We start from the raw sequence: 13,215 nt of genomic DNA, 5'->3' as shown, positions 1-13,215 counted from the left end.
GTAAAAGTCAAGGTTGGTGGGGGGCATGACTAAAAAGATGAAATCATGAGCCGTCAAAACGACTGCTTTAGTGGTTCAAGTGTTAACATGCCAGGGACATGTGACTGCTTGTGACACAATTTTGCATCTGACTGAACAATGTATCCAATCAGGCATGAGGGTGGAATAGAGGACCAAGCGCTCCCAGGGGTATATTCACTGATGGTGTCACACAAACACACACCCGTATCCCTCCAACTCTCTCTCTCTCTCTCTCTCTCTCTCTCTCTCTCTCTCTCTCTCTCTCTCTCTCTCTCTCTCTCTCTCTCTCTCTCTCTCTCTCTCTCTCTCTCTCTCTCTCTCTCTCTCTCTCTCTCTCTCTCTCTCTCTCTCTCTCTCTCTCTCTCTCTCTCTCTCTCTCTCTCTCTCTCTCTCTCTCTCTCTCTCTCTCTCTCTCTCTCTCTCTCTCTCAGCCATTGTCTCTCACACACATGGGGATTTAAACTTAGATTGGCTTACCCCGGCCTCAGACCATGTTTATGAGTACTTGTCTTGATATTAACATGTCTCATCTGATTGCAAAACCCTCACAGATTGATTCATGTAAAAAATCCAGCAAACTCCTTGCTGATTGACCTAATTCTGACAAATAGCCCCCACAAGTACTTGTCCAGTGGTGTCTTTGCTACTGATCTCAGTGATCACTGTCCTTTTGCATGTATTAGAGATGCCAAACAGACTAACACTGATCCTTGTATAATTATGAAGATAAATGTGGGTTTTTTTCTTCACGATATGTATTACTCTGACTGTTTCTTCATCGGCTACATGCCTGACCCATAATTACCTAATCTCTCTGACAGACAAACATACTCCCTTTAAATGCCTTAGAGTAAAAAACACAACAAATCCCTGGTTCTCTATGGAATGTTCAGATCTTGTTATGTTGAGAAAAAAAGACTTTGTACCTGATTCAAGTGTTACTATTTTTTTTCTATTATTATTGTTATTTGTTATTGTATTCTGCATTGGGAAGGGCCTGTGAGTAAGCATTTCACTGTTAGTCTCCACCTGTTTTTTTGCGAAGCATGTGACAATTAAAATTTGATTTGATTTGTAGTTTTTCCAAGCAATTGAGAAATAGATCCACTTCAAGAAAGCTAAATTGAGCTCTTTTCTCAGACTCTGCAGGTGATCTGTCTTCATTTGGAAAATAGTTAAAGCACTGAAGTGTGAAAAATCATCTCCTTCCCTGCCTCAGCAAGTTGTGTCAGTTGTGGCATCATTACTGAGTCAAATTTGATAATTGATGCTTTTAATCTCAGCAGGCTTTTTTATTTGAAGGAAATGGTGGCTTATTTGACTCTGGTCAGCCATTCGACCACATGCCCGCCTGCCCCTCTCCCATCCTCTAGTTGGCTCGATGGAAGTTCTGTCAACTTCTAGAACATCGTTGTTTTAATTTGAACAACTTTCTTCTTGTGATGTGCTAGACGTCTTGCACAAGATTGATGTAAAAATATTAGCTGGGGCTGATTTCTTGCTGCAGCTTTCTGCTCCTCTGGTTGCAGAATCTTTAACACAATATTTTTTACCTAACAGTTATTTTCTGTTACCATATCCCAGGGTCTGGAAGGTGGCCCATATACTCCTCCTTCACAAAGGATGACCTAAATAATTTTTGCGCCATTTTCAAACTCTCTTGCCAAGCTAAAAATCTGGAAACCTTGGTAAATACTCAACTTATATCCTTTTAAACCACTCAATGTATTCTAAATGTAGACCAGTCAGGTTCCAGACCAGGTCATAGCACCATCTTCACTTCTTATTTGGTTAAAAATTCTGTTCTTATTTGTTTGGATAAGAAGAAACAATGAGCATCCATTTTTATTGACCTAAAGCATTCGACACTGTGGACCACTTATCAGAGGCTTTCATCAATTGGCCTGCACCAGGCTGCTTTGAATAGTATTTACAGTACAGAACACAGTGTGTATTTATTGATGGTGTTATATCAGGTTTTCTGGACATAACAAAGGGTGTCCAACACAGATCGATTCTTAGTCCGGTTCTTTTCACTATTTACATTAACAATATTGTTTTATCTCTAAAGAAATATTTACTTTCACCTGTATGCCGATGACACTGTGGTGTATGCTAATGCATACAATCTGCCATTATTGCCCTGCAGAAAGCCTTAGTTGAACTGAAATTGGTACTTAATTCAGGTTAAACCATGTATATCTGTCAGTGGTGGGTGTAGCTGGTGCATGGAAGTCAGGCGCAGGAGAGCAGAGATGAATGGACAAAGCACTTTACTTAGGCAATCATAATACAAAATGCAACCGCGTCACAAAACAAATGCCCACAGAACAAGTGAGGCAGCACAAAGTACAAAGTACCGGCTGCCACAAAGCACGGGTAATAAAGTACCGGCTGCCACAAAGCACGGGTAATAAAGTACCGGCTGCCAAAAGCACGGGTAATAAAGTACCGGCTGCCACAAAGCACGGGTAATAACGTACCGGCTGCCACAAAGCACGGGTAATAAAGTACCGGCTGCCACAAAGCACGGGTAATAAAGTACCGGCTGCCACAAAGCACGAGTAATAAAGTACCGGCTGCCACAAAGCACGGGTAATAAAGTACCGGCTGTCACAAAGCACGGGTAATAAAGTACCGGCTGCCACAAAGCACGGGTAATAAAGTACCGGCTGCCACAAAGCACGGGTAATAAAGAAAACCCGGGGGAAACCAGCCGGCAGCGTGCCAACCTTGACAATAAACAATATCCCACACAGACATGGAGGGAACAGAGGGTTAAATACACATGTGAATTAGTAGGAGATGTAAACCAGGTGTGCAGGAAGACAAGACAAAACAAATGGAAAATGAAAGGTGGATCGGCGATGGCTAGAAGACCGGCAACGTCGAACGCCGCCCGAACAAGGAGAGGAACCGACTTCTGGCGGAAGTCGTGACAACATCTTATATTCCAAATCACGTGAAAATGAATTTGATGATTTATGCGTACGTAGTTTGGATGGTGTCCCCGCGTGTAAATATCTGGCCATCAGGATCGACAAAAAGCTATCTTTCAAAAGGCATGTTGATGAGTTAGTTAAAAAATGAAGAATTCAAATAAGCTTATTCTATAGGAACAGGTCCCATCTTTCGTTAAATAGCAGAAAACAAATCATTCAGACAATATTCATTCCGGTTATCGTCAATATGAATACAGTTGCCACTGTATTGAAGCCATTGTTCCCAGTTTATTATGGCGAATTGCGCTTTATTACGGGCGCTAGGTTCCGTATACATCATTGCATTATCTATCAGAAAGTAAGCTGGCCCTCTTTGAAGTCTCGTAGATCGAAGCATTGCACTCTTTTTGTCTGTAAAGCCCCTTCCTTAGACTTCTGCCATACCTTACCTCATTGATAACCTTCAAACGAATAAGTTACCTGGGATTGCCAACCCTGGCGAGCCATCAGTCTCCACCAACTTAGGTGAATCTGCTTTTAGTTGTTTTGTGCCTCTCGTGTAGAATAATATCTAAATGTGTAAATGATGTGTATATATACTGAACAAAAATATAAACACAACATGTAAAGTGTTGGTTCCATGTTTCATGAGCTGAAATAAAAGATCCCAGACATGTTCCATATGCACAAAAAGCTTTTTTCTCTCAAATGTTATTTACATCCCTGTTAGTGAGTATTTCTTCTTTGCCAAGAGAATCCATTCACCTGACAGGTATAGCATATCAAGAACTTGATTTAACAGCCTGATCATTACACCTTGTGCTAGGGAAATTAAAAGGCCACTCTAAAATGTGCAGTTTTGTCACACAACACAACGCCACAGATGTCTCAAGTTTTGAGGTAGCCTGCAATTGGCATGATGACTACATGAATGTCCACCAGAGCTGTTGTCAGAGAATTGTATGTTCACTTTTGTACCGTATTTCAACGTTGTTTTAGATCATTTGGCAGTATGTCCAACCGGCCTCACAACCGCAGACCACGTGTAACCACGCCAGCCCAGGACCTCCACATCTGGTTACTTTACATGCAGGATTGTCTGAGACCAGCCACTGAACAGCTGATGAAACTGAGGAGTATTTATGTCTGTAATAAATAATATATCCCTTTTGTTGGGGAAAACTCACTCTGATTGGCTGGGCCTGGTTCCCCTGTGGGTGGACCTGGCTCCCAAGTGGGTGGGCCTATGCCCTCCCAGGCCCACCATGGCTGCACCCATGCTCAGTCATGTGAAATCCATAGATTAGGTCCTAATTTATTTATTTCAATTGACTGATTTCCTGATAGGAACTGTAATTCAGTAAAATCGTTGAAATTGTTGGATGTTGCATTTAGACATTTGTTCTGCATAGTGTAATTATTATTTACTGATGTGTTCTGTATAGATATGTATAGTGTAATTATTATTTATTGATGTGTTCTGTATAGATATGTATAGTGGAATTATTATTTATTGATGTGTTCTGTATAGATATGTATAGTGTAATTATTATTTATTGATGTGTTCTGTATAGATATGTATAGTGTAATTATTATTTATTGATGTGTTCTGTATAGATATGTATAGTGTAATTATTATTTATTGATGTGTTCTGTATAGATACAGTGCCTTGCGAAAGTATTCGGCCCCCTTGAACTTTGCGACCTTTTGCCACATTTCAGGCTTCAAACATAAAGATATAAAACTGTATTTTTTTGTGAAGAATCAACAACAAGTGGGACACAATCATGAAGTGGAACGACATTTATTGGATATTTCAAACTTTTTTAACAAATCAAAAACTGAAAAATTGGGCGTTCTCTCTCTCTCTCTAGATAATGTATATCCTTGTCTCTCTTTACCCCCCCCCCCCCCTCTCTCTCTCTCTCTCTCTCTCTAGATAATATATATCCTTCTCTCTCTTTACCCCCCCTCTCTCTCTAGATACTGTATGTCCTTCTCTCTCTTTACCCCCCCCCTCTCTCTCTCTCTCACTCTCTCTCTCTCTCTCTCTCTCTCTCTCCCTCTCTCTCTCTGTTTTGTACACACATCTCTTTCTCTATTATCTGCCACCCTCTTTCAGTTTTTCCTCCCTCCTTCTTCCCTCTATCTCTCTTTCCCTCTATCTCTTACCAACCCCCACTCTCTCTCTCTCTCTCTCCCCCTCACCTCCGCCAGCAGCTTGTGATGTGTTGAATGTGAAACAGAGTAGGAAGGAAAGGAATAAAGCTTCATTTTTGTAACAAATCACTTGTTCCTTAAACCTCATTTACATCTACTATTAAATAATGTGGCATCTGAGCAAGTTGAGGAGACTAAACTGCTGGGTGTCACCCTAGATAACAAGCTGTCATGGTCAAAACATATAGACTCAATGGTTGCTTAAATCGGAAGAAGTCTGTCCATCATAGGGCTTTGCTCTGCCTTCTTGATATCTCAGTCGTACCTGGACTACTGCTCAGCTGTGTGGTCATGTGCCGCAAAGAGGGACATAGGTACATTTCAGTTGGTCCAGTACAAAGCAGCACGTATCGCACTTAGATGTACACAGAGGGAAAGTGTCAGTAATATGCATTTTGATCTTTCCTGGCTCAAAGTTGAGGAGAGATTGACTGCATCACTATTGGTCTTTGTACGAGGTATTGATGTGTTGAAGGTACGGACACTCATCGGTGCAACACATGCATCTCTTCACAGTCTCCAGGTCCAGAACAGAGGCTGGGAAACACAGTATTAAATAGAGCCATGACTACATGGAACTCTCTACCACCCCAGGTAACTCAAGCTAGCAATTAAACCAGATTCGAAAAAGAGATAAAAGAAAACCATACTGCAGAAAGGGAAGTGAAGAGACACAGCCATTTTGTATATCTTGTCTTGTAATTTCCAATGTATTATGTAATAGACCTAGATATTGTGTGTATGTACTGATATGTAGGCTATGTGTGATGTTAAATTGATGTAGTTCAGTCCTTGACCAATAATGTTCTGTATTATGTATTATGTCATGTTTCCTGTAGTCCCCAGGAAGAGTAGCTGATGCTTTTGCTGTGGCTAAAAGGGATCCTAATACATACCGATACCAATACACCTGCATCAGAGCGGGAGAGAGAGAGAGGGAGGGGGAGAGCAGGCGAGAGAGAGGGAGGGGGGGAGAGAGAGGGAGAATGAGAGGGGGAGAGAGAGAGGGAGACTGAGAGGGGGAGAGAGCGAGGGAGAATGAGAGGGGGAGAGAGAGTAGGAGAATGAGAGGGGGAGAGATAGAGGGAGAATGAGAGGGGGAGAGAGAGGGGGAGAGAGAAGGGGAGGGTGAGAGCAGGAGAGAGAGAGAGAGGGGGAGAGAGAGAGAATGAGAGGGGGAGAGAGAGAGGGAAGGGGAGAGAGAGGGAGAATGAGAGGGGGAGAGAGAGAGGGAGGGGAGAGAGAGAGAGGGAGGGTGAGCGCGGGAGAGAGAGAGGGAGAATGAGAGGGGAGAGAGAGAGAGAATGAGAGGGGGAGAGAGAGAGGGAGGGGAGAGAGAGAGGGAGAATGAAAGGGGGAGAGAGAGAGAGAATGAGAAGGTGAGAGAGAGAGGGAGGGGGAGAGAGAGAGAGAGATGAGAGGGGAGGAGAGAGATAATGATAGGGGGAGAGAGAGAGGGAGGGGGAGAGACATAGGAGAATGAGAGGGGGAAGAGAGAGAGAGGTGGGAGAAGAGATGGGGGGGTGAGAGGGAGGGGGAGAGAGAGAGGGAGGGTGAGAGCGGGAGAGAGAGGAGGAGAATGAGAGGGGGAGAGAGGGAGGGTGGGAGACTGAAAAGGAGAGGAGAGACAGAGAAACAGAGGGAGAGGGTGGTTAGACCAGACAATAGGATTGCAGAGACACACACTCTTGAAAGAGGAACACAGCGAGGAGAAGCAATTGCAGATTAGGAACAACGACGACATCAAAGCAAAGTCGAGGGATTTGAAGACTTCACAGATTTCCATTTGGGTCCTAAGCAGTACAGCAGCACAGCAATACCAGATTACAGATGTATTCTCTTTGAAAGAAAAAAGAGATTTGCCACAATTGACCACTGTCATTCTACACATTCAGGAAATCTGTTTGGTTCAAAGTCTAAAGGCTTTTGCATGTATCAAAGATGGTATTATTTCTAAAATGTGTGGTAACTTAATTGACTGTTTGATGTATTATTCACATAGAGAGGTTAGAGAGGATTTATTGGATTTTGAACATCTATCTGGCGGGGAAACTGACAGAAAGTTACCTTTCGAGTCCCCAGCTCTGTGTCTTTAATGGCTTGTAGCACAACTAGGCCTACTTCATCAATGACAGCCACTGCTCAAGCATGTAGTCTCATTGGAACAACCTTGTGGGCACTAAAGAGAAAGTGAAGCTACTATTCTTCAGCAACCCACTCTTATTGAGTCTGAGGTGATAATGGCTGCGTTTACACAGGCAGCCCAAATCTGATCTTTTTTTCGAAAAACGTATTTATTGCCGACACGATGTTTGAATTTGAAAAGGAAACCAAAATTAAAGAAAGTTTGAGAAAGACAGGAAGACTGCATTATTATGTAATATGAATATGACAGTTACATTATATCAGTTCTACAGTTGCCAAAGTACAATTTTTTATAAAAAAAATATTTGATCAACTTATCAGCTGTCTGACCAACTGGTTCAATATAACACCTCAGTTCAAAAAAACAGATAGTGAAAACATTTTCGGAGACAAAAGATCAAGTTTGAGAGAGAATATTCTCCTCAGTAATAACTCAACTGTAATTTGTTTTCTGTTTGTCTCTCCTTTCTTTCTTTAGTCATGGGCAGTTTTGAAGAGGGTGAGCGTGCCCAGTCGGTCTCTCAGGGGGAGGGGGCGGTTGTTCCCGCTCCACGCATCAGGAGCTTTCCCCAGCCGCAGGTCACATGGTTCAGAGACGGACGCAAGATTCCGCCCAGCAGCCGCATGTAAGATGCACGATGATGCTGTCTCTTATGCAGCTCACTCGCTCTGTCTCTCTCTCTGTCTCTCTCTCTGTCTATATATATATATATATATATATATATATATATGTACCTCTCTGTTATTGTTGTCACAGACAATGTGTCGTTTTTTCCATCAAGATGTTGTCTATTTGCATAACAATAGATATGTTGTCTATTATGTGTTTGTGTGAATGTGTTGTTCAGTCTATTGTGTTTCATATGTGTGGGCTGCATCTGTGGATTTTATGTATCTATATGCTATGTGGTTGATTGTGCATGTGTTTGAGAGAGAGTTGGAGAGAGGGAGAGAGAGAGAGAGAGAGAGAGAGAGAGAGAGAGAGAAGGGGAAAGTGAGACAGAGCGTGATAGGGTGCATGTTCTATCTGGTTGTAACTATGTCTCCATCACTTGAAATAGTCTTTGCCTCAGTGAAATGTACTCCCAGGGCCTCACCTCTACTCTCCCTTTATTCTGCCCTCCAAATGGAGGCGAGGCAGTGAGGGAGACTTGTTTACCAGGTCAAAGAGAGGCCTGGTACTATCAGACTACATTGGGGCCAGACAGGGGCCTCTGAGAGGGGGGACAGGGGGCTCTGTGGCACTCTGAGTGCCTGGCAGAGCCGCTAACAGCCTCAAATAGGATTCTTGTCTTGGTTTCTTGTCTTGGCATTCCCCCTCTTAAAATGGAAAAGGGGTCAAATAGAGAGTTGCTTTTGGAAAGAGGTGCTAGTTTTCTGGCCTGAGTGGGAGACTGGGAGCACTGCTAATTTTCAGTAGAAGGATTGCCTCCATATATATATATATCCACTACAGGACTGTAGGACTAGGAGACAGGCAGCTACAGCCAAGGTGACAGCTTTGCTAATTGAGTTTTGGTTTCTTTTTTGTTTTGGCAGGTTTTTTTTATTTGTCCTTGTCCTCTGTGTGTGAGAGGACACTGTGTGTGTGTGTGTGTGTGTGTGTGTGTGTGTGTGTGTGTGTGTGTGTGTGTGCGTGTGCGTGCGTGTGTGTGTGTGTGTGTGTGTGAGGGGGCACAGCATGTATGTGTGATAAAGGTGACCCACCCCTCCCTCATCATGTGTCTGTGTATTCATCAGGGAGGTGACCTTCCCTTAGGTTAGACTGCGGCTTCCTTATCTGATACTCATCATCAGTAATCATCACCCGTCCCTGAATGACAATGAGACAAGGAGAGAGAGGATGAAGGAAGGAGAGAGAGAGAATAGAAGAGAATTGATTTGAGGAAAGTTGGAAAAGGGTGGGGAAAGAGGTAGAGGAAGAGGTAAAGACCACCTGACTAATGAGTCTGGTGTGTCTCCTTCCTGCTGTGGGGTGGGTAAAGAGGTCGGAACCTCATTGTATACAAAACATGATGTTGCAAAAGACTAATCAAAACACTACATTGAACTCTTTCACTTTTCATATGTTTCCCATCGGAAAGTTAGCCTGGCTGGCGCACGACCCACGTGACTCTGAGCTGGTGTCAGACTATCTGAAAGAAGCTCATTCTCATAACTTTCTCTCTCAAACACACATTCTCTCTCTCCCCCTCTCACTCTCTCTCGCCAGGCACAGGGCCACCCACCGTGTGTCCTTCTATACACCCTTGTCCTTGCCTCCCGCTCTCTAGATCCTAACTTTCAAATTCCACACAAACGAGCTGTCAAGGTTAATATGTGCAAATAAGCACTGGCGATAACATGGTGGTCTTTTTTTAAAACAATTATTTAATTGAATTTGAATAGCGCCACAGGCATCCACTCTGTAGTGGCTTTAAAGCCTTAGTAGAAAGAGAGAGGAGGGAGAGAGGGAAAGGGAGAGAGAAGGGTGGCAGGGGGCCTAGTGTTTTAGAGCATTAGGCCAGTAACTGAAAGGTTGCAAGATCGAATCCCAGAGCTGACAAGGTAAAAATCTGTCGTTCTGCCCCTGAACAAGGCAGTTAACCCACTGTTCCTAGACTGTCATTGTAAACAATAATTTGTTCTTAACTGAATTGCCTAGTTAAATAAAAGAAAATAGAGAGAGAGTGTGTAACGGTTTTCTTCCGTTGAAGGAGAGGAGGACCAAAATGCAGTGTGGTTAGTGTTCAACATGTTTAATATAGATGATAAACGAGAACACTTACAAAAATACAAAACAACAAATGTGAAAACCGAAACAGTCCTATCTGGTGCAATGACACAAAGACAGGAAACAATCACCCACAAAATACCCAAAGAACATGGCTGCCTAAATATGGTTCCCAATCAGAGACAACGATAAGCACCTGCCTCTAATTGAGAACCAATCTAGGCAACCATAGACTTACAATAAACACCTAGACCAGAAAACACCCCATAAACATACAAAACCCCTAGACCAGTCAAAACACATAAATCCCCCATGTCACACCCTGACCTAACCAAAATAATAAAGAAAACAAAGATAACTAAGGCCAAGGCGTGACTGCTTGTTGTCACCAATAGCCTGTGCAGCCTGTCCTCTCACTGCAGCAGAGAACTTATATACTCATTACTGGTCTGTATAAAGTTCACTCTAGCCTCTGGGGCGCAGGTGTGTTTGGAGAGAGAGGAGAGCAACAGCCACCACGGGAGAGACAGGCACAGAGAATCTAAATGAGGGCATTGATTTTTGTTGTTCCTCACAATGAAATCGGGCAGGGGACTGTGGATCGGTCTGCTTCCGTCTGTTAGCACGTTAGTCACGCGCGATATCTCGGACAGCACCGGCCCGATTTGGACTCAACTTGGTTGAATGATGTGTCTTGCTCTAGAAAACCGGCATTTTCAAAATTACACTGATTGGCCCAAGACGGGAGCTATAGTAATTAACTGAAATTTGTGAGTCACACCAGAGAGGAAGAGGTAAAGCTAGAGGGATAACTGGGCCCGAAATGGAGGTCAATGAGAGAGTGTTGAATTTGGTTAACAAAAACTGTAATGGCTTATTTGCTACGTGTGGCTTATTTGATCGAATATAAGTTTTTTAGTGGATAGGTTATTATTAGTGTACTGATATAAGTAGGACACGTGACGTCCCGGCAACTTTGAGAAAAAAAAACACTTTATATCAGAGTTGTTCACACGCGTATCTGCCCTCTCATTGGCTAGAATGGTCCCACCTGATCTTGTCTCCTCCCGACTGCCTTCTAGCCTGGGTACCAGTCTCTTTAGCAAATAATCCTTGCCACTCCTTGTTATTGCCAGAGAGTCTTTGGCACATGACATGGACTACAAAGAGTGGATAAGCTAAAGAGACTGGTACCCAGACTGCCTTCCATTTTAGAAGACGTTTATTTTCATTGTTACAGCGGCCACTTGAGAATCTGGTCAATATAATGGATAATCTGTGGTCACACATGATAACTGAAATGTGTTAGTCACACACGATATCTCAATTGGCCCAAGGGGGGCTCTGCATTATTTGTGGGGGACAACATGTTTCTCTCTCCCATTCTCTCAGGTTTTCTCTCTCTCAAATTCAAAATTGTAAAAAGGCTTTATTCAAGTCTCTCTCTCTCTCCATCCCTCTCTCTCTCCATCCCTCTCTCTCTCACGTCATCTAGTTGAGGTGTCATACATGTCATTTGCAGCATCTCTTCTCACCACCTGTCTCTATCTTTCCTCTCCTCTCTCCTCTACCACTATAGAAAGGAATATTTCCAGAATAACAAAGCAATATAACATCTTGTAAAATTGAACACAATTGACCCTGGGTGTGGTATGACTCCTTCTCCTTTACGTTCTGCTTTGGCACAATTGATGCTGTTCAGAGATGACTTTCATCACACTGTAGTCAGCCAGGTAGCCAGGCAGGTCCCCCCATAGCAGGGTGGATGGGAGGGGAGTCGGTGAGGGCTTTGGATTCCAAGGACATGAAGGCGGGTTTAGTTATGTGTGAAAGTGTAGCCTTGGAGAAAGATTCTGAGTGTAACTTAGTTACGTTTTTCTCAACTTTCAAAGGCACATTGGACTGGTCTCCCTGGAACGAACAGGGAAATGAACATACAGTATCTATCACTATGGATATGTAAAGTAAACAAGATCCATGGCAGCTCATAGAATTCCCCCATTTCGGCTCCCCTGCCTCCAGTTTCCCTTGACAGAGGCAATGTCTCATAGTGGGCCTGCGACTGTTATCTCTCTGCCGCCCGCGCAGCCTATGCAGCTGTTCTTTCTGGCATCCACCTAGTCTGCTCTGTCCTCTGACTGTTAGCGTCCTTGTCGCAGAGAAAGGGTTCTATGTACTCTTCATAGTGATCCTGTTTAGCTTCAACAACAGAAATATGGCCCTTAACTGAAAAGAGCAGTCATCTGTTCAAAAATGTAAAACCCAAACTGCCTTCTTTGTCTCCAATCTGCTTCTCTATATTTGATTGATCACCACTGTCCTGAACAGGTTTAGTGTCTCGAATTCCGGCCGATCTGCTCTGCACTAGTTGGTTTTAGACTGGCTGTGTCCCGGCCGTGCTCATTGGAATGCAGTGTGCCAGGGCTGGGTGAGGCCGAGGGGAGAAAAAGTACTTATTTAGCTCTAATAGCAATTACTCTTCTCTCATTGAATGAGATGCAATTGAAAGGGCCTTTTCCATTTGGGGGCTGTGATTTGTTGTGTTATTCCCGAGACTTAATGTGCTGTATAATCAGAGCCTCCTTCAGTAAACACATTTACCCGGAATTGCACCGCACCGTTTGCCAGATTGGAAGGTGAGTCAGGCGCGAGGAGGAGTAGACTAGTCAGGCACGAGGAGGAGTAAAGGAGTCAGGCGCAAGGAGGAGTAGAGGAGTCAGGCACGAGGAGGAGTAGAGGAGTCAGGCACGAGGAGGAGTAGAGGAGACAGGCGCGAGGAGGAGTAGAGGAGTCAGGCACGAGGAGGAGTAGAGGAGACAGGCGCGAGGAGGAGTAGAGGAGTCAGGCACGAGGAGGAGTAGAGGAGACAGGCGCAAGGAGGAGTAGAGGAGTCAGGCACGAGGAGGAGTAGAGGAGACAGGCGCAAGGAGGAGTAGAGGAGTCAGGCACGAGGATGAGTAGAGGAGTCAGGCGCGAGGAGGAGTAGAGGAGTCAGGCACGAGGAGGAGTAGAGGAGTCAGGCACGAGGAGGAGTAGAGGAGTCAGGCGCAAGGAGGAGTAGAGGAGTCAGGCACGAGGAGGAGTAGAGGAGTCAGGCACGAGGAGGAGTAGAGGAGTCAGGCACGAGGAGGAGTAGAGGAGTCAGGCACGAGGAGGAGTAGAGGAGTCAGGCA

At 44.0% G+C, this 13,215-nt stretch overlaps 1 protein-coding gene across 3 annotated transcripts in view; it reads left to right on the top strand.

Annotated features, from left to right (window-relative positions):
* The window catches only part of sdk2b (sidekick cell adhesion molecule 2b), a 468,680-nt gene that overhangs the window by 361,156 nt on the left and 94,309 nt on the right, over positions 1–13,215 (top strand). For all 3 annotated transcript variants that reach the window (XM_090212049.1, XM_090212048.1, XM_090212047.1), the window contains exon 4: positions 7,808–7,955. In XM_090212049.1, the coding sequence (XP_090068175.1) occupies positions 7,808–7,955 (148 nt within the window). The remainder of the gene's footprint in view (positions 1–7,807; positions 7,956–13,215) is intronic.

The sequence above is a fragment of the Oncorhynchus mykiss genome, chromosome 20 (genome assembly GCF_057628025.1).
Source record: "Oncorhynchus mykiss isolate SJ-2025 chromosome 20, ASM5762802v1, whole genome shotgun sequence".
Lineage (NCBI taxonomy): Eukaryota > Metazoa > Chordata > Actinopteri > Salmoniformes > Salmonidae > Oncorhynchus > Oncorhynchus mykiss.
This window is presented reverse-complemented; position numbering and strand designations above follow the sequence as displayed.